This window comes from Etheostoma spectabile, chromosome 3, assembly GCF_008692095.1.
Source record: "Etheostoma spectabile isolate EspeVRDwgs_2016 chromosome 3, UIUC_Espe_1.0, whole genome shotgun sequence".
Classification (NCBI taxonomy): Eukaryota; Metazoa; Chordata; class Actinopteri; order Perciformes; family Percidae; genus Etheostoma; species Etheostoma spectabile.
The window spans coordinates 31,845,160-31,866,564 of record NC_045735.1 but is presented as its reverse complement, the minus strand read 5'-3'; the positions used below and the strand labels follow the sequence as shown (position 1 = coordinate 31,866,564).

General features: G+C 43.0%; 1 protein-coding gene and 1 long non-coding RNA gene across 2 annotated transcripts in view; both read left to right on the top strand.

Annotated features, from left to right (window-relative positions):
* Positions 1–21,405, top strand: part of LOC116676769 (uncharacterized) — a 614,404-nt gene that overhangs the window by 446,642 nt on the left and 146,357 nt on the right. The window lies entirely within an intron of this gene.
* Positions 1–21,405, top strand: part of LOC116676439 (peroxisomal sarcosine oxidase) — a 76,497-nt gene that overhangs the window by 29,779 nt on the left and 25,313 nt on the right. Inside the window, 3 exon segments of the mRNA XM_032507538.1 lie at positions 2,691–2,840; positions 12,099–12,153; positions 12,156–12,173. Of these exon segments, the coding sequence (XP_032363429.1) occupies positions 2,691–2,840; positions 12,099–12,153; positions 12,156–12,173 (223 nt within the window).

Genomic DNA, 21,405 nt, shown 5'->3' with positions numbered 1-21,405 from the left:
ATTGTTTAGGAACCGGTTTCAAAGTTATGGTGTTGGTATTGTTACCAGTATTGAAATGGTTTGAACGATACCCAGCCCTGTACGTGTACCATGTGTCTGCATTAGGGGTGTGACGAGACACCCAGCTCAAGAGACGAGACACGAGATTGGGTTCACGAGACCAAGACGAGACAAGATTTAAACCTATGTTACTGAAAACTTCAATGAAGAAATAACAAAAGAAATTGTCCTTTATTCAATTGAAAGTCACAAATGAAAACAGAGCACTGAATGGTTTTGCCACAAACTCAAATGACTGGCTTCTGTCTTGTATTACAAACAGTTACACCGTTACTTATTAAATGTGTATGAAGGTGGAGAGAGTCTCTTCACTCAGAGAACCAAGGTTACAACACAACCAAGCGTTTTCTGGCAGTAGTTGAGACCAAATGTTTTGTACTAATATGTCATTGTACAGTAGACAGAGAGAAATAAATCTTATTTTACTATTGTTTCACATTGTTTACGTTCTAAAGCACACATAAACTACCATCAATTTTTGTGAAGGTGCTCTTTTCTCATCTTTTGCATTTTATTAATTGCTAAAAGAGAACATTTCTCTTTGTTTAATATCGTTAAAAGTAAAGTTAGGTTTTTCTGTCTGCTTCCCAACTCATTTTAAAAAGAGATTGGTCTGTGCGAGACAGCGCCACAGCGCCATGCGTGCTGCGGACGCGTGTGTCTCAGCCAAGAAGGAGAGACGGAGCACAGCGGTACTCTCTAATGTTCTTCTGCTGGGTTTTACAGGCAGCCTTTTTCTTCCACTATTGCTCTGCAAAAGTAAACTCAGAGTCAACTTTGGAGAACAGGCGGGGGATCTTCTGCTAATTTCGAGGCTGCTGCTCTGCACTTGTATTTGCTGATTTCGTGAGACACTTTTTACCTTGACGAGAAATCTCACATTTAATCTTGTGAGATCTCGTGGGGATGAGATCTTGTCACACCTCTTGTCTGCATGTATTGATTTGTGTTCTTGCTATTCCCTGCTTAAGGTTTGAAGAAGCATTGCAAGTGGGCATTATATATTGGGGAGGATGCATCATTGGTGGGACTATGTACTCTAGCCAGTGGTGTATCCTACGTGATACGCAGGTATACGCAGTAGACCCACTAAGAAAGCTCCAAGATTTCCATATTTCATATATATTCATTGTCCTGGTAGAGGTGGCCTTTTGTGATGTTTATCTATCCAGTTCTCAGCAAAAGTTTTAACAGAGGAACAATGGCGTCTCTAGGCTCTGGTAAAAACAATCAGCCCTCGCCGGCGTCTACCTCCTACATACCTCATTGCCCCTAAATGTTGACTCACCTGGTGGCTAAGGCTGCGTGGTACATTCAAAACAAAAGCACTAGTAGATACTTAAAATAACCAACATAAAATACTAATGAGATAAACGAGCTTATGTAGCTGTGTGAGTCAAGTAAAACAGAAATTAAATAAATACATATTTAACTATTTAATATAACAAAACAATGAATAGCTCCAACAAACAACACTTAATTTTGATATATTTGAATTCCCCCATTCCGGCAAATCCACATACACATATATATAATGGCATGAAAATCTTCCTCTTTATGAGTTTTTTTACTTTAATATGCGTTCCACCAGCCTGCTTATGGTCCTCCATTGGCTAGAAATGGCGATGGGTGTAAACCAAGCTCTGCCTTTGAAAAAATTAAAGCTCAGATGGGCCAATCTGGAGTCTTGCTCCTTATGAGGTCATAAGGAGTAAGGTTACCTCCCCTTTTCTCTGCTTTGCCCACCCAGAGAATTTGGCCTGCCCATGAGAGAGAGACATCATGGCGTTCAAACAAGCACAGCATGACAGTTGGTCAAGGCCACACTCCCACCCTACACCTTGGCCCCCCTTTCTCCTCCTCAGTAGCTACACACACAGAAATGGCACGTCCTAAGGAAAGCTCATTATGGGACTGGCTCTACTGGCTTTAATTCTGCACCGAGGCTGAATTTTGGGAAAGAGACTTCAGATACAGTATTAGGGGACCTGAGTTGTGAAGCGTGGTCAAAACAATCGTACTAAGAATAAATGAGTGTGTCGTAATCTTATGTTACCAACCAAGAATTAGCTAATGTTATAGACCTAGCATTAGCTACTTGCTTGTCAACCAACACCTTTATAGTAGGCACCAAAGCACTTTTCCTCGTCAGTTCCCCTACAGATTGGAAGAGGAATTGTCCATTACTGTCACCATTACCATTATTCCTATTTTACATTCGAACGAGTTAATGAACCACTGAAACAATTTTGGAAACATTATTTTAAGGTACAAAAGAATCTTTGGTGTTGAATTGATCAACATTGAAATCAATCAATAAATAAGGTCTCTGTTGTATTACTGTGTTGCAAAGTAGGTCGTAAATAATGACAAAACAATGCCATGTGGCAGAAGAAAAGTAATATTACGTTTACTGACTATAACTATATTATAACAATGGAAAAAGCTCAAAAAATGACAAAACGTCAGAAAAACTATGAAATGTTGAAGTGACCAAAATGTCAAGAAAAAAACCCCACAATGTTTTAAAAAAAACTTTAAAAACACAAGACAACACAAGTGTGCAGGGTTGCCAAGCTTTTAATGTTTCATATAGACATAATATTGATGATGTTTGACTCTGTGTGCAGATATGTTACCATGCGGGTGCTGAGACAGACCCAGACCAGAGGGACAGGCAGACTGACCGGTCTGATATTGACATCCTCCAGCGTTACATCACCCGCTGTTTACCTGGCCTGGTCCCAGAACCCGCTGTGGTGGAGAGCTGCATGTATACGGTCAGCATTATTATTATTATTTTTATTATTATTATGGTTCAAACCCCGAAGGGTACCTTATATGGCTACCTAGGCAAACAGTGTATGAATGTGTGTGAATGGTGCCTGTAAAATGTAAGAACCTTGAGTAGTCGACTAGTAACACGGAATATGAATGCAGTCCATTTATTATTTATTATTATTTTCTTTTCATTTCGTTTTTGGTCTCACTCTCTCTTTTCTATGTAAAATCAACTGTTAGCTTTCAGTCTATTTATTTCTGTTTTTTGTATTATCTAAGAAAAGGGGCTGGGAAAATACGATTTTGTCATCATCCAGCTCTTTTCTGATCTTGGATATGTAATGTTATATAGCAAAAGTAATGTAGTGTTCAATATGGTTTATTTAGTTATTTTATAACCTTTTCTTTAACCAGGAATATTCCCATTGAGATTCAGGATAACAAGGGAGTCCTGACCAAGACAGCAGCAAAAACATCTGCAGGTCATCGCTAGTGTTTCCGACACTTTGTAATTATTTACAGTTACTAGTTATTTTACCAATTACTGCACATAAATGAATTAGTTACAAAGGAAAGTAATATGTACGTTGCTTTTTAAATATCTGCTTGAGTTCTTATTAGGGCTGCACAAAATTTAGTTTCATTGTCTACATCGCGATGTGCAAATGCTCAATAGTCACATCGCAGGACGTTACAATGTTGATTCTAAAACTTTTCTGCTGCTTGATAGAAAAGTAAACTTTCACAATTCTCCTTTTACATGATTGTTACCAGCCGAGCCTTCCCCTTTCAGACAGGTAGCCATGTGGACAGCGTTTGTATGTGACGTAACATTAGTCCAACTGGGTTTGTTATGAGAAGTGAGGCTCCCGTGTGTAGCAGCAGCTGACACAGTGATGCCCATGCTTCTCCATGGGTAGGGAAGCTACAGTAGTCAGTATTTTATGTTTGCTGAAAAGTTAAACCAAATCGAATAATGCAATGTTATAATTAGGGGTGTCACAATTCTCCAAATCATTTTTGATTCTACGGTCACGGTTTGATTCGCTTCTCAATTTTCACATTTATATTTTTAAAGCAAAGGTTGCTATGCAATTTTTAGGCTAGACTTTTATGCAATATAATATCTGACCTTTGACCGCAATGTACCACTACATTGTCAAATTTAAAACATGTATTAACAACATAATGTAACAATAAATTAGCCTGGAAGTCAAGACCCAAATCTGAAAAATTAAGGGTCTGGCATTGAGTAATGACAGTCGCCCATCTTGAGGGGCAGCACCAAGTATGCATTTGAAAATCTTGACCAATCAACGACCAATCAAAACAACACATGGGATGACGTATCCGGAGCCCCATGCGCTTAGCTACCAGCGGAGCTAACTGGTAGATTAAACTGTCATCTGTTCAGCTCGCCTCTGGCCCCGCCTATATCAGATATACCGATGTGATTGGTGCAGCTCGGCTACAAGGGCATAGATAATGAGCAGCATTACTTGATGCCAGAGTAACTCACTGAGCAAATTCAAATTATGCTCTCACAAGATCGCTGGATTTCCAGGTTAACAATAACTTATATCTACACTCAATTGGAAACTTGGCAATTTTTCAATAAAGTGAAAAAAAAAAAGATTGCCGACAATGCCGAGGCAGGCGCTCACAGCACAGCGGTCAGCAGCTAAGCAGACAGAGCGCAGAGAGGATAGCGGCAGTCCGCTAACTTGTTGCTCTCTCTAATATAACAAACCTAAGCTGCTCTGTTTAGGGTACATGCAGGCTTTAATTCAACCGTGTGGTTATGTTGGAATTAGGCTATAAGCAGCTGCTAGGCTAATGTGCAATGGTAAACAAGTTCTGTTGAGGGTCCCCTGCATTTTGACTGGCTGTAATGTTGACCCGCAGCACTTTGACATGTTTTTTTTTTTCCGCTTGGCAGCAGAACTTGAAATGGGGCCGGGCAAGGCGCCAATTACAACTGTAATTGTTGGGGCTTTGTAAATTGTAGAGTGTGGTGGCGCCATTTGATGCTACCATCACCCTCCATTAGCATCCCAGTGACTGCCATTCATTTTGACGTCACTTTGACAGTGAATTACTTTAAATCTAAAGCATTTAAAGACTCTAATTATCCATTTTTTATTTTTAAAGAAACATGACAAAGTATAAAAGGCTCCGTTACCTTTAATCTTACGTTATGGCTCCGTAGCGGACGTTTTTGTAAAAATTGTGTCATAACCGTTGATTCCTCTACTGTGCGTCAGTCAGTCTGGATTTACATTAGCTGTTTAGCTTTAATTACTAATGTTACCTAGCATTTCAGTTAACAATATGTAGCCTGTGTCTATGTTATCTTCTTACATATACCTCCGCTCTCCGTCTCTGCAAGATTTGGAATTATTGAGATTTCTCTTGGCACAGCTACCAGAAGACTTACAACTTTCAGACAGGCTGCCAACATCACATCAATGTCTTCAAGCTCAGTTGTGTTAAGTGACACTTTAATGATGATTGATTGGTTCATGTAACTCATTGCACTGCCGTTGGGTGACGTTCTATCCTAACCTGGTAAAGATCTGGGGGAATAGGCTGTGTTTGTCTGGAATGATTATTAAGACAGTGTTAACATGGCATTGTTAGCCAAGAACAGTTGGGATCACTTCCCTGGCTTTATCTCAATTATTTTTGAATGTAACTAACTTGTACTCTAACTAATTCAATGTGAGTACACAAATGTTGAAATGACATTAAATGCCCGTCCCTTGTAGATGTCATGAATTAGCATGAAGCGAATGCTTACCTGTTCAGGAGGAAATTAGCCAACTCAGCGTCCTCTGGGCTCTAAGCTGTCTCCATCTTTTATATATCTCCAGAATTTACCGGCGGTTTATTACATCTCAGGTCACGCAGCTGTTTGGAATCACTGAGGTTTTTTCATGTCAGGTAGAATGAGTCTGTCCCCATTGTTTGTATGCTGCTTTCATGGTTGTATTAATGGGTTTACGTTTTTACAGGTAGGGGAGAGCCGGGACGATTGAAACGCGGGACGGATGAAACATTCCAGTTTTCTCCGAGTGCAATGATGATAGACAGACTTCTTTAGGTCTGAACATAGAGCATGTTTACCTCCTATCAGCCAAATATCTTCCTGTTTTTGTTTTTTTTATCACGGCGTTACAGCCTATAAACGAGTTTTGATGGTCATTAGTAAACTTCATTAGCGGTCACATTTTTTCGATTATTAACGATGGTTTTTCATTTAAAGTTTTGACTACATGCTTATTCGGTAGACCATTTAGTGTTCTCCACAATCCCAGACTTTCATATTTCATGCTTGTTTACATGAGAAGCAAAACAGGCTGTAATGGCATATGTCTACGTCGGGACAGTTGAAACAGCTGTTTCAACTGTCCCCGACCTGACTGTTACTCCATGGATTTTAAGTTAATGCACAAATATCTGTGTTCATACAATCATTTATGGAGGTGAGACATGGAAAAGCAGTTTTAGAAAGATGAAAATATATTTGAGCCCACCAGGTAGGGGGGGGGGGGTTGAGTTTTCCCATTTTATCCTGATGAGACTGATGGGTTGGGAGGCATTTTTTGGATGTCCAGTGGTCTAACCCATGTAAAAACCTAGTGAAATGACATTTTCTACAATAGAAACATGATATAAATAGAAAAGCTTACTGTTCTAGCTATAAAAATAGCACAATCATCCACAGTGTATGATATTTCAATAACCGTTTATACGCGCTTCAGGATGACGGCAATTAGTTTTTAACAGACATTCACAAAGACGCATAGTCCTGCAACAATCTATCTATAACAACACCTTTTGGAAGTACCATCCATGATATACAGTAAAATATTAAAGTTGTGGGAAGTTCATATGGCTTAAACTGTATGTTTCATTTTTCCCCGCATGCTGTTTCATTCGTCCTCTCCAGGAGGGACGGATGAAACATTACGCACGTCCCACTCTTGCGGTAATAACTCCTGAACGGTTTTGTCCAAAGCTGAAAATGCAACTGTATTTGACAGATGACACATGTAGGTTGCTAGTGACAAAATATCAGCTTTCAGTACGATACGACCGCTTTGTAAATTACGTTTAATTAAAAAGTGTTTCAACTGTCCCGGCTCTCCCCTACACTACTGGTCAAAAGTTTGGGGTCACTTATAAATTTCCATTGCATTCTAGAGCTTGGCCGATAAAGGATTTTTAAGATTTAAAATATTTAAAATATTTGGTTATTAAAAAAATGAGATTCTGATATATCAGCTGATATATATTTAAAAAACAAAAAAACAAACGTCTAACTTAAACATAAACAGATTCCCCAAACATTAGTTATTTGTAGTTATTCATGAGTTCTAACTAAAATATGCTAATTTGTTTTATTGTCACAACAGAACAGAGGAACATCAACATATATTCTGATAAATAATATGTATAAAAATACAAACTGAAGAACTTAAAAAAATTTAAAAATGAGTGTTGCCAACAGGGACATTGTAGAGTGTCCTCTGATGGACAAACTATGCAAAGCCATCATTCGTAACATGGTTGATCATCCATTTTTATTTTATTTCTTAAATATTTATTTATCAGAATCATTTATTTGTCATTATAAATGATTCTGTTGAATACATTTTTTATTTTTTTATCAGGCATTATAAATGCCAATACCGATATTAGAAAATGTCTAATATCGGCCCTCCGATTTATATCAGTTGTGCACTATTGCACTCCATTGTAGACAGAATACCAGCTGAGATCAGTTGCACTGTTTTTTTTAACCAGGGCAGCAGTTTTTGTAGATGACGTTATGTGCTTACATAATTTCAAAATGGTTCTCCAATGTTTTTCTAGTTTTTTTTTTTATTATATCATATTAGTAAACAGAATGTGTCTTTGGAACATTGGATCAATGGTTGCTGATAATGGGCAATGTAGATATTGCATTAAAGAGCAGCCACCCACTCAGATCAGCTGGTATTCTGTCTATAATGGAGTGGAAGGGAAATTTGTACCGGTAGTGTACATCTGGCAACCTGGCCCGTCAAAATTGGCAGTTGATACCAACACACAGGCCAAAACACAAACAGATATTCCTTCACGGAACGGAAATTTTAAAAGAGGAAAATGCTGGCTACAGCATTGTAGAAAAGATAATATTTCAATTTAGCATGTTTCCTTCACATCTTATGAAATATTATGGTCATTTTTGGATTTAATACAGTAACTATATTACATATTGCACCTTTAAAGATACATTTATCTAAAGAACAAATAAAGAATCTTATGGAACATAAATGGCTCCAGAACTCCAGCAGGGTTTTTACTCTATTAAACATCAGGCTGGTAACTACGTCATTGCATATGGCTGCCTTGTTACAGGAAGAATATATACAGATGAAAGTTCCAAAAGTGTCGTCTCTTCAGTTCTGCAGCAGAAATCCCTTGCTTTTTGGTCCTTAACTTTACAGACATGCACAACACGTGTCGAAACAGCACTGAGCAACACTTTATGCAACACAGATCAATTGAGGCTAGTTCCATTTACATCTTCAGTCTCCGTAAATACCTACTATATTGAAAAGTTGCTTTTAATGGGTAGCAACGATCCCTAAAGTGTTTTGTGGTAAAGGAGCACACCCGCACTTACTCCTTTTACACTCACTTTTTAAAGTTTTCTAATAATTACAACGTAATAACAATGTATGTCTGTGAACAGAAGCACCTTATCTAAAAATTTCCAACAATATAAAATATATTAATTACATATAATACATATATAAACTGTACATACATATATAAATTGTACATACACATATAAATTACATTTGTACCCTCTTCATACTCAATCTTCAATCCAATTTGTCAATTCAGCAATTGTGATAATTTTTGTTACAGCCACAACAAAAAGAATAGCTTCGCCCTATTACCAGCAGCATATTAAAACGACACTATAATTCACGTTGTTAGCCTACCGGCTACAAACAGGCTTGGTAGTGATCGCCACGGTAATGAGCTGCAGATCTGGTGTTTTTAATTAGTTAGTCAGAATATTCAGTACAAACAGATCAGGGATGCTGTTCTGCATGAAGTAAGCTGGAAGTTACTGTAGCTCTGGTGTGTTTTTATGTGGTTATGTGAGTCGGACTGTGTTTATATACAGTCTATGGTCGGACTCCGTTTAAAAAATAGCCTTTTAATGCTTGTCAGCAACCGATATTATGGCCTTGTGCGCTCTGATAAATTTGGCATGCAGTTAACACACCAGTCTTAATTTATGTTGAATGAAAACTCTTCTCCAGGTTGTTCTTTAAAAGTGATGACTCTTCTTTAAGTGCAGTGTAGTGGATAGAGACTGTAAAGACCTTGAACACCCATACAGATGTTATCAGTTATTCAGGTTGATTGGACTTCTTCCCTGGACTGTGTGGGGGTGACTACACTGATTGATTGACATCTTCCTGAATCTCCTGTTAGCATTGTTTAACCTGTGAGGGGGGACAAATGACAGCGTTAATATTCTTATTGGTGGAAAGAATTCTTTTCATGTAATATGTTCCAATCATCAACCTTTGCAGAGTCTAATCAGCCGGAATAACTGATAACACCCTGATAACACCTATGTGGCTGTTCAGAGGCTTTGTAAGATACTTTGAATGTTAATGGGTGGCTGTGGCTTAGTGGTAGGGCGGTTGCCTGCCAATCGGAAGGTTGGTGGTTCGATCCCCGCTCCTGCAGTCGTTGTCGAAGTGTCCTTGGGCAAGACACTGAACCCCGAGTTGCCCCCAGTGCCGCGCATCTGAGTGTGAATGTGTGTGAATGTTTATCTGATGAGCAGGTGGCACCTTGTACGGCAGCCCCGGCCACAGTGTATGAATGTGTGTGAATGCTGAATGTTTCCTGTAGATGTAAAAGCACTTTGAGCAGTTGTTAAGACTGGAAAAGCGCTAAATAAATACAGCACATTTACTTTTGTACATTAAGAACAGACAAAAAGTTTTATTAATTTGCAATTTATCGCGAGTTGACTATGGACAATGGAATCGTGATTAATCTCGACTAAATATTTGATTTGATTGATAGCCCTAAAAAAAAACTCGAAATTTGCTGTGAATATCAATGGTCCCCTGAGGGGAATTTTAGTCACCCTTTAACCTTTACCTGTGGTGCAAAATGACCAGATAGATATAACATTTAATGTGCAAAAATCCCTTTTGAGTCTGTAAGGCTTTAACCCCATTACTGCTGAGACTAAGAATAACTAAATGATCAGTGTGTTGCTGGTTGGGTCCAACACAGTCCTCTTGGAATGGATGAATGGATGTCAGCAGCCAGTAACAGGACTGCATCATCAACAACACAGTCAAAGCCATAGTGAGAAATTTCTGTCTCCCCCATGAGGAATTCTAGATAATGACAACAACAACGTCAGCACATCCACATGACACAAGCCTTTGGTGATTGCGCAACACCCCCACCCCTCCTCCAAACAGTCGCTAGTAGCCAAGGAGGACACGGAGGATTAAAAAAATATGGACTCTTCAGCAGAGGTTATTATCGTCACTTGAGTTTCAGCGTGTGAAAGTCACCGTACGCCACAATCCTCTGAACATAGCTGTACTGAGACACACAGATAGTGGTGTGGAGCTAAATAGCTTTGTATTAACACATTAGATTAGGCAATGACTTGAATGAAACGGACATTGACTAATATAAAATAGCTGTGCAATAATGTGTGTAAGTTTATTATTAACCTTTAAACTGTTAAAATGACGTGTACACCTTGCTGACTGACTGTAGTCAGTGTATTGCTAAATAATACTTGAATGCCATTCTCAGGTGATAGATTCTGGTGTGTGTGTGTGTGTGTGTGTGTGTGTGTGTGTGTGTGTGTCTGTGTGTGTTGTCTGTGCCCTCCGGCAACACAGCGAGACAGCTTTCCCCGCGATGATCACAAACCGAAGCTAAAGGAAAAACATTTCTGTGACCTTGTCCAGTGCCCCTGAATATCCTGACAGTCACGCTCTTTTCTTACTTCACAGCAAGTGTTTTGTTCCATTACCACTGATGACAGACAGTTAAATTACATGTCTCTGTAACGTTTCGGTAAAATGTTGCCTTTTGTCAGGGGGAATTATGTATTCTACGATGGACTCTTTCCTCCTCCAACACATTTTCCACAAAGACTTTGACAGGAGTAGAGAGGGAGCATGTCTGTCCTTGTCAAATCTGTTTTTAGGACAATCTGCACTTGCACAGTTCACTAGTCATGTCTCCATATAGTGATGGGGAAGGAGAAGGAAGGCTGCAGCACTCTTGACTAAATGTCCACAATCTGCAGTGCTTTTATCAGACAAGAACTTTGGGCTAAAGAGTACGTCTGTGAGAGTCCATCTCGGCTCTGCGCTTCTAAAGCCAAATTTCTGGTTCTACAGACGCTCCACGCGTACCTTTCCCCATAGTTGGTGTGTGTGTCGATCTCTTTAAGAGAATAGAAGGGCTGGTGGGTGTGTGTGTGTGGGGGGGGGTAGTACCTACTGCATACTGCGTCCATCGGTAGTATGCACTATGAAACAGCTAAACCGTTTTCTTCTGCAATATGCTAGGCCAAGCTGAGCCTTTGAACAAGCTCTCAAAGCACTGGGCAAAAAAAAAAAAAAAAGAACTCCCATCACGAAAACAATAACTTGTTGAGCTTTGCATTTTTAGTTTGTTTACTTTATAAGATGCTGAAAATTGAAGAAACTGAAACTTAATGTCTTATTTTTGTGAAATCCAACAGTAATTATGAACTGAAATAATGGAACTGTTTATACATGTTATAATTCATTTACAAGACTGTCAAAGAGAGACAAGTATCTGTCTGCCCTGTCAGTCGCTGCACTCCCTCACATCTGCCTGCTCCGTGGCTGTGTGTGTGTGTGTGTGTGTTGTGTGTGTGTGGTGTGTGTGTGTGTGTGTGTGTGTGTGTGTGGGTTTGTGTTGTGTGTGTGTTGTGTGTGTGTGTGTGTGTGTTGTGTTTTGTGTGAGAGTGACAGACTGGTCGGTGAGCTTAATTTACTCCCACAATCTCTTGTGGAGCTTATTACTACAAAAGGCAGACATTTAAACAAATGTTGGGAAAATAAACGCAATTTCAAAACAGCCAAAGTCTCTCCCCTGCACGTTCTGACCACAGTGGGCCTTTTTTTTTTTTTTTTTTTTTAAATCTCTTCATGTTTTTTTTTTTGCAGCTAACTCCTGACCATCATTTTGTGCTGGACTGCCACCCTCTACCGCAACATTGTGTTTTGGAGCAGGATTCTCAGGTACAGCACAATGCACGTAAAAAAACAACTCCAACTAAAGACAGAATCTATGCAAGGATTGTCTTTGACCAGACCATATGTCTGTTAGGATGAATTACCGGTGTCCCACTTTTAACAGAGCCACTTGCCAGACAACAACACATGACTACGGTTTATACATATTTTGGGGAAGTAAACATGTCAAACTTGTCTTTGTCAGTATAGGAATTAAGCAAGGTTGTACAGATTTCAACATTACACATTAACCCATTATTACCAGGGGTCTGGGGGTCCTCCCCCAAAAACCTTTTGAGCGTCAAACACTTCATTTCCTGTGTCTGAAATTGTTGGAAAACATATTTACTGGTAAGCCGTAGGGCTTAATGCTAATACTTGACAATATGGATATCGATTTGTTGGGTAGGTGTTTGTCAATTCTGGGATTCAATATTCCTTTTTTTCTTTTGCTTTTCCTTCAATACTGTAATAAAGTTGACATGTTTTGAGCCCCATGAATGGTTATTTTTACATCTTTTTGGTAAGTAGGTTGCCTTTTGTATTTTTTGAGGGGGAAGATTTCTATATTGGGGGGTGGGGGGGAAATACCCCTTACATCCATCTATGCCTATGGAATTAAGGTTCCTTTACTTCTCTAGCTATTAGTAGAATCTGTAGCCTAGTAACAGCTGATGCCAGCAGCCTTCCAACTGTGAGAATGTATTTGAAGCAATTATGAAGATGGTGTATCAGTGCTGTACAGTCATATAAAGCAGACCAAGTGTGTACAGCCATGCTAAAAGCTCTGTGAGGCTGAACCAGGCATACAGGTGCTTTGTGCTAAATGCAATTGGAGCACGCTCTCTATGCCAATGGTAACATGCTGGTGTGTAACAGATAATGTACACTAGCGCTGTCAATCCTCCTCTATATTACCATTTGAATTGCATTTTTTTTTTTAAATATTCAAATGGTATTCTTAAAAAGTTGCCTGGTAACGGGAAAGCTGGCAAGATTGACGCCGCCCCGTCTGGCTTGTTTATTTTCAGTAATTTTACTTTTTCTCACAAAACGTCGATATTTTAGTTGATGTTCATACTTAGTTCAAGTTCAATAGTTACAGTTATATATAGGGACGCATTTTATCATCTCTCCACCGTATTTTGTTTTTATACGGGGTTGGAGTCTGACATGATGCCCGATGACTGGAGGATGGCATGGTGACCGGAGGATGCCATGGTGACCGGAGGATGCCATGGTGACCGGAGGATTCAAGTTAAGTTTACCGCAGTAGCCTAAGCCCACAGCCCAGACCTGTAGGACTACTTACCCACAATAACTTCATGCATAGCCTACATCTGCTGGAGGATGAAGAAATACTTAATAAGTGAATTTTTCCTGGCTATGGGGAAGCTGTGCAACTTCTGCGGAGCTTCTGCGTCAACGCGACATTCTCCAACGCCCATAATATGCCCAAAAAATCTACATGGCTCACAAGGATGGCAAAATATTCCCCCATCTCTGGACTGACTATACTGTGCTTCCCTGTCTGCCCACATTGGATATGCACGGTCAGTCAAACCAAACGAAAGCTGGATTGGCCAACATAAGATCTTCTCTCGTTGGCGACTTTGCTGTGGACCATGGACTGGGCTTTCTGTGTCTCGCGGAGGTGTGACAGCGGGGGCGATGATTTTTTCCACCTGAACCAAGCAGTCCTGCATGTATGGATTTGTTTACATCAGTTAACCCCTATTACGACCCAAAGTAGTCTAGGGTGGAGTTCGCAAACAACTTAAAATAATAAAACCCCGGGACAGAAAGCAAACGGTTAAATAAGGCATATTTATTGTGTCCGCACAACAAAGGGCAACTAAAAACTAGCTTCAAAAGGAAGACAGCAACAAGTACAGGTATTGCAAGGATTGGATCAGAGCAGGTCACACAGCAGCTCCCTCTATACTGGCTTCCACTGAAGCCTCTCTCTTCTGCACACAGCCATGATGCCTTCTTTTAAGCTGTGGGACACTGATCAGCTTCAGCTGCACCATCATCAGCAGCACACACCTGTAGAGAATCATACACACACACACCTGCAGAGAATCACAAAGCACAACACTGCACGTGACACCCTCTCCCATAAGAAGGAACCCCTCCTCTTTACACACCTATGGAGCATAATCACAAAGTACACAACCATCAGTTAAACACACTCAAGACCCCCAAAACCAGTCTCACCCAAGGGACAGTGCGTCAGCGACAATGTTGTCGGCTCCCTTCTTGTGTTTGATGCAGATGTTGTAACCCTGGGCCAGAAGTGCCCAGCGCATCAAGCGCTGATTGCTGTTGTACATCTGGGCCAGAAAGACAAGTGGGTTATGGTCAGTGTAGACAGTGACTGTAAACGAACTGCATCCTACATACACATCAAAGTGCTGTAGGGCAAGGAGCATCGCCCCATTCACCCAGGAGGAGAGGGGGTCTTGCACTGCTTTATCGTGAGAACTGGAAGCCCGCTCCCTGAGATCCTCTCAGCAGGCCTACTGCATGTCATATGGCGGTATTCCACTGCGTGGTATCTACTCGACTCGCCTCGGATCTACTCGCCTTTTTTGGTTTTCCATTACAAAAAAAAGTCCCTGGGACCTGCAGGTACTTTTTTTAGTACTACCTCAGTCGAGGTTCCAAGCGTGCTGAGGCAATACCAAAAGGTGACGTGGAAACCTGCAGACTGCTGGTTGGTCGGATCACTACGTTGTTAGCAACAAGAGTGAGGAGTGTGTGTCCAGAACAAACGGGACATTTAAAAAAAATCTAGCCAGACACCGACAGATTATCTACTCTCTGCACTATTCTCACTTTTCAACTGTTCAATATTAAGGGCTATTAGGGGCTTTATGTCATTTCCAATATTGCAAACTGTTATTTAAAAAAAAAACAAGAATTTGTCAAAGAAAAGTTTTTTATTTAGCTTTTCAAGTAGCGCATCAAACCCTCCAGCACATCCCGGTCTTCTTCCTCTGCACCCTGTGACAGTGCCCCCCCCGGCTCTGCTGTCCCAGATGCATCCCAGTCGTTGTCATAAGCCTCTCTGTGACTCTCATAAAGATTACACAAAGCCCAGCAGGTCAGAGCCAGAGATCTCACCGGTCGGACATTGCCCACCAGACGGTCTGCGGCGGCGATTTTGCAAAGCGTGAATGCTCGGAAACACAAACAGTACACAGCACACATGTTGGTGTGTAATCGTGGTTGCTAAAGTTCATGTACTTTATATAATGCTAACGTATAGTAAATACTGACCGGGGCCCCGAACACATGCAAATGTTAGCTAACGTTACCAGGAAACTTAACTTACCCTTTTGTGTCGGCGAACAACCGTCATATCGACGTCTGAACTCTGTCAGAATTCCCAAACTTTTGTTTTTTCAACGGTGATTTTTGTTGCTTCCTTCAGCTTCTTTTGAAACAAAACATTTCTTCTGGCTGTGGCGAGTGGCCGACGTGCTGTTGTGAGTCGCGTTGAAAATTACATCATCACGCGTAGCTATGGTGACCAGCCACGCTGAGGCGTTACTCATTTTGCAATGGAAAACGGACGCAGAATGCGTCGAGTCAAGGCGAGTCGAGGCGAGTCGAGTCGAGCTTTTACCAGCAGTTGAAAAACCCCTATAGTGTGAACCTCAGCTCCTTTATGAGATGACTATAACTTTGATGTCCTTTCTTTGTTTTTGAAGTGACCTTGGGTGTCATGAAAGGTGCTTTAGAAAAAAAGATATTCTTCTTATTGTTATTCTAATATTTAATGCTCAAATGCAGCCTGTTATAAAGATGTACTACGCTACTTAGGCTTATTCATTGCCAATGCCACTATAAGCATGTGGTTGTTGTTACACATTCTGTCCACTAGAGGGACTTCCAATATAGCCTGGCCTTGAAGGGGATCTACGTCACAGCGCATTGCATTTCCGACACGCCGCTCACTGTTTATTATCATTTTCCGCTACTAACACACAGCGACAAACGCTGTGACTCTGTAATGAAACAATATCTAACAAGCAGTGGTTAAATTGGGCCGGGGCTCTCCCGGGCTCAGCCTTGGTAAAATACGCCTGCTCGTTTGTGTCCGGATGGGCCTGCTTGCCTACTTGAAATGTATGTCACATCAAATTTGAGGAAAGTCATACTTTTGAAAACATGATATTAGACAATGAATGAAACATTTTTGAAGTGGCATGTCTATTTTGTGTCAGCAGAGCTGAGATGATAAACAATCACAACACGGCAACAACCCGCACAGCACTGAAGACAATTTACCACTGTGGGTCAACAACATAATGCATAAGTATCTACGTCGGTAGGATTAACAGATACAATTCCTTCTCCTAAAGCTAAAAATTCCATTCACAGCGGTGGAAGCCTGGTGCCCGTAAGCTACAATGGCCACTACAAGTTAATGTCGCTGAGCAAGCCGTTGAACTGGTCCTTGCCGTCACATCTCCAGCGTGTGTGTTTGTGTTTGTGTGTGTGTGTGTGTGTGTGTGTGTGTGTGTCTGTGTGTTGTAGTAAAGACAGAGAATGGGAGAAGGAAGTTTGTGTGAGGTGGACCTGGTCACCACAGACTCAAATCTTTTCAGCTGTTGCTACTGTCATATACTGCACTATCTCTTCATGTGGTCTTCACATGCGGCCAAGCTAAGAATAGAAATTTTAGGCCATAAAAAATCTTAAATTTGCTGAAGAATTGTGTTAATAATTTTAAATAGGTCTAATGTTCTCATTGAAATGTTACTGCAGCACTTTACGTTTATGTATGTATATATATATATATATATATATATATATATATATATATATTTATTAGGGCTGAACGATATTGTGTTTTAGTATCGACATTGAGATGTGCGCATGCGCGATAGTCACATCGGAGGACGTTGAGATGTTGACGCTAAAACCTTTTTGCTGCTTGATAGAAAAGTAAACTTCCACCGTTCTCCTTTTACATAATTATTACCGACCGACCCTTCCCCTTTAAGACAGGTAGCCACCTGGGCAATGTGTGTATGTGACGTTAGTCTGTCGGGTGTTATTGTTATGGGAAGTGAGGCTCTCCGGGTGTAGAAAGGTACCGTAGGCAGCAGCTGCCGCTGACACAATTATGCGCATAGTTTTGATGGGTAGTCAGTGAAGCTACAGTTGTCAGTGTCTTATGTTCGCTGCAAATGCAAATTAAATCACCTGATCAATGCAACATAATCACAAAGTCTCCCGGCCATTTCCCCCCGCAGAAAGCTGCTACCAGCCCAGCTAAAGCTAATATAGTTAGCCTAAAGAAACAAGGGGTCCATCTGTCAACTAACGTTACGGTTCGGAGCCACGACACTGGAAACGTAACACTAATCTACTACAGAAGTTTGTGTCTGATCTAACATAATTTATACTGATTTAATTGTTCTTGGATACACAGAGTTTGTTACTTGTGCGTGTGACATGCAGGTCAGATCAATTTATCAAACGAGCTGGTCCCGCTAGTCAAATGTGAATATGAATACAATGGTGTCATGCTAGTCAACCAGTGTATTCATACCTGATGTTCCTCTCCAAAACCACTTCAGAAGAGTAACGTTAGACACAGCGCTTACTTCAATTCAATTTCAATTCAATTTATTTAGTATCAAATCACAACAAAGTTATCTCAAGACACTTTACAGATAGAGCAGGTCTAGACACACCCAGATCCACAAGGACCAACAGTTCCAGTTTTTCCTCCAGAGCAAGCAACAGTGGACAGTGGCGAGGAAAATTCCTTTAGGCAGAACCTCGGTCAGGGCCCAGGCTCTTGGGGGGCGGTGTCTGACGGGCCGGTTGGGGTTAGAATGAAGGGGTTAGTTTGTAGTAGTTCTTTGTAGCAAGAGGGCACTGTGGGCGTTACAAGGCACGCAGGGCGAGCTGGCACCGCCGAGCGTAGCAGGATGTAACATGGCATCGCAGGACATGTAGCGGGACCATGGACAGCTGTACCCTGATTTTTGGCGCTTCCCTGATCCGAGGAAACGTGGGGGGGGAAAGAACAAGGACTCCGGAGAAAGACTCCCCGGAGCTAATTAGTAACAAGCATTTCTGGGACATGGATGCACACAAAAGGAAAGATAGATGAGAGAGGAGCTCAGTGTGTTAAAGGAAGTCCCCAGCAGTCTAAAAGGAGAGAGAGAGAGAGAAGAGAGGGAGAGAGACATGACCATCCCACTGTCTAGCAGAGGTGGCTATGAGAGAGAGAGAGAGAGAGAGAGAGACATGACCATCCCACTGTCTAGCGGAGGTGGCTATATGAGAGAGAGAGAGAGAGAGAGAGAGACATGGCCATCCCACTGTCTAGCGGAGGTGGCTATGAGAGAGAGAGAGAGAGAGAGAGAGAGAGAGAAGACTGCCATCCCACTGTCTAGCGGAGGTGGCTATGAGAGAGAGAGAGAGAGAGAGAGAGAGAGACATGGCCATCCCACTGTCTAGCGGAGGTGGCTATGAAGAGAGAGAGAGAGAGAGAGAGACATGACCATCCCACTGTCTAGCGGAGGTGGCTATGAGAGAGAGAGAGAGAAGACATGACCATCCCACTGTCTAGCGGAGGTGGCTATGAGAGAGAGAGAGAGAGAGAGAGAGAGAGAGAGAGATGACCATCCCACTGTCTAGCGGAGATGGCTATGAGAGAGAGAGAATTCAATTTTATTTATTTAGTGCTTAATCACAACAACAGTTATCTCTTTGCCTCTAGCGGCATAACTAAGGGATGGTTCAGGACTCTCCTGAGCCAGCCCTAACTATAAGCTTTATCAAAAAGGAAAGTCTTAAGCCTACTCTTAAATATGGAGACGGTGTCTGCCTCCCGAACCCAAACTGGAACCTGGTTCCACAGGAGAGGAGCCTGATAGCTGAACGCTCTGGCTCCTGTTCTTGTAACGTTTCAGTAGGACAGAACCACAGAGATAATGAAAGTACAAAGACTGAGTACAGTTTAGGTGGTTTAATTAGAGCGGGGGATGACAAACACAGACGCAGACTGAGGGTGGTAGGTAGAGATGATGGTAGGCAGCACTGACGGACAACGGACGGATCTGCGAGGGAAACACAAGGTAAGTCAGAGAACACAGACAGAAGAAAACACGAGTGGATTCGACTGGGGGCCTAGTTACCACAGTAATGCATGTAACGATCTGGCGCTGAGGAGACGGTCAGCCCGGGTTTATGAAAGGCAGTGGGATAATGAGTGATGGGAAACAGCTGAGTGGAAGACGGAGTGTTGATGGAAGCCACGCCTCTGAATCTCCCGGAAACGCCCTCACGGCAACAGACAACACACAGGGAAGAAAAGGGGAGACACACAACAGGTTGGGGGAAGGCCAGACACACATTAAACACCCCCCCTCAACGGGCGCCTCCAGGCGCCCCAACAGGATGGTCCCTATGGAAGTCCCTCACCAGCTGGGGATCCAAGATGAATCTCCGGGGAACCCAAGACCGTTCCTCGGGCCCGTACCCCTCCCAGTCCACCAAATATTGCAGGCCCCTCCCACGCCTCCGGGCGTCCAGGAGCCGGCGGACCGTGTAGGCCGGCTGGTCGTCGATGAGACGAACAGGCGGGGGCGGTTCCTCCGGAGGACAGAGGGGATCGGAGGACACCAGCTTCAGGTGTGAGACGTGGAATGTGGGATGGACCCGCATGGCGGCAGGCAGCTTGAGCCGGACAGCCGCAGGGTTCACGATGGCCTCGATTTCAAACGGACCCAGGTACCGAGGGGAGAGCTTCCTAGACTCCGTGCGAAGAGGGATGTTCTTGGATGAGAGCCATACCCGTTGGCCCGGTTGGAAGGGCGGAGCCGGGGACCTGCGCCTGTCAGCCACAGTCTTGTTGCGGTCGGACGTCCGAAGCAAGGAGTCCCGGGCCTCGGACCACACCCGGTGACAGCGGCGGAGGTTGTCCTGCACGGACGGCACAGATAGTTCCCTCTCCTGGGCTGGAAACAACGGGGGTTGGTAACCCAGGGCCACCTCGAAGGGCGAGAGACCGGTGGCGGAGGTGACCAGAGAATTGTGGGCATATTCGATCCAGGGTAGATGATCGACCCAGGTGGTGGGGTTCTGTGCTGCCACACAGCGGAGGGACGTCTCCAGGTCTTGATTTGCCCTCTCCGTCTGACCGTTCGTCTGGGGATGGAACCCTGAGGACAGACTAACAGAAGCACCCAGAGCGGAACAAAAATCCCTCCACACACCAGAAATGAACTGTGGGCCTCTATCGGAAACGATGTCCACAGGTATTCCATGGAGACGGAATACATGTTGGACTAAGAGGTCAGCCGTCTACGGCTGGGTAATTTGGGAATTATAGGGGACGTTTAGGAACTGTCCACCACGGTGAGAAAAGGGGGTCTTCCCTTAACTTGGGCGGCCGGTGACGAAGCCGCCCCCGGAGCCCCAGGGCAAACGGGGAAACCCGGAAAGCGGTAGAAGCAGCCCGCGGCGGACGATAGAGGCCTTTCCCCCGGCACAGACCAAAAAAGGGCAGAAAGTGGGCCCCGAACGTCAGTTCAGGACGCCACCAGAATGGCGTTCAACACTGGATGTACGAGCATCCCGGGTGACAGGAGAAAGTGATTTTGAATCCACTGAAACCTGTGCCCCGCCGATCGGGAATAATCCGGTTAGCAGGGCCCCCCCCGGGGGGTGGGGTTTCCTGAGGTTGGGCAGCCTTCACCAGGCCCGTTCCCCCCGAAAGCACCCCCAAAGCAGGAGGAACACCGCCGGATTGCACCGTCTCGGGCCCGGAATAGCCGGGACGGGCGTCCGGTTCAGTTCCGTGAACCGGAGGTACTAAAGGGAAACGAACCTTAAAAACAGACCCCCGGCTTGGAGTGAGAGCCCCTGGTGACTGGATGAAGCCGGGTTTTTTGTGGCGGTCAGACCAAAAATTTTGCTCGCACCCCCAAAGGGGCCCCATCCTCAAGAGCCATGACCGAAACAGCTCCGGTTGCCCACGTTATTTCGTTCTGCAGGGTTAAATTTTTTAGACAAAAAAAAAGGGGTGAGCAGTTGGTCGGGGGGGGGAACTTGGGCCCGGACGGCACCCCCAAGGGGCCGAAGGTAACCCACCCAAAGGAGGGACGGGTCGGGTTTTTTAACCCCGGGGGGAGCAGAAAGATGTTTAAGCCCCCAAGGCTTGCCAGAAACGGGGACAAAAAGAAAGGGAAACCTTTGGGAGAGG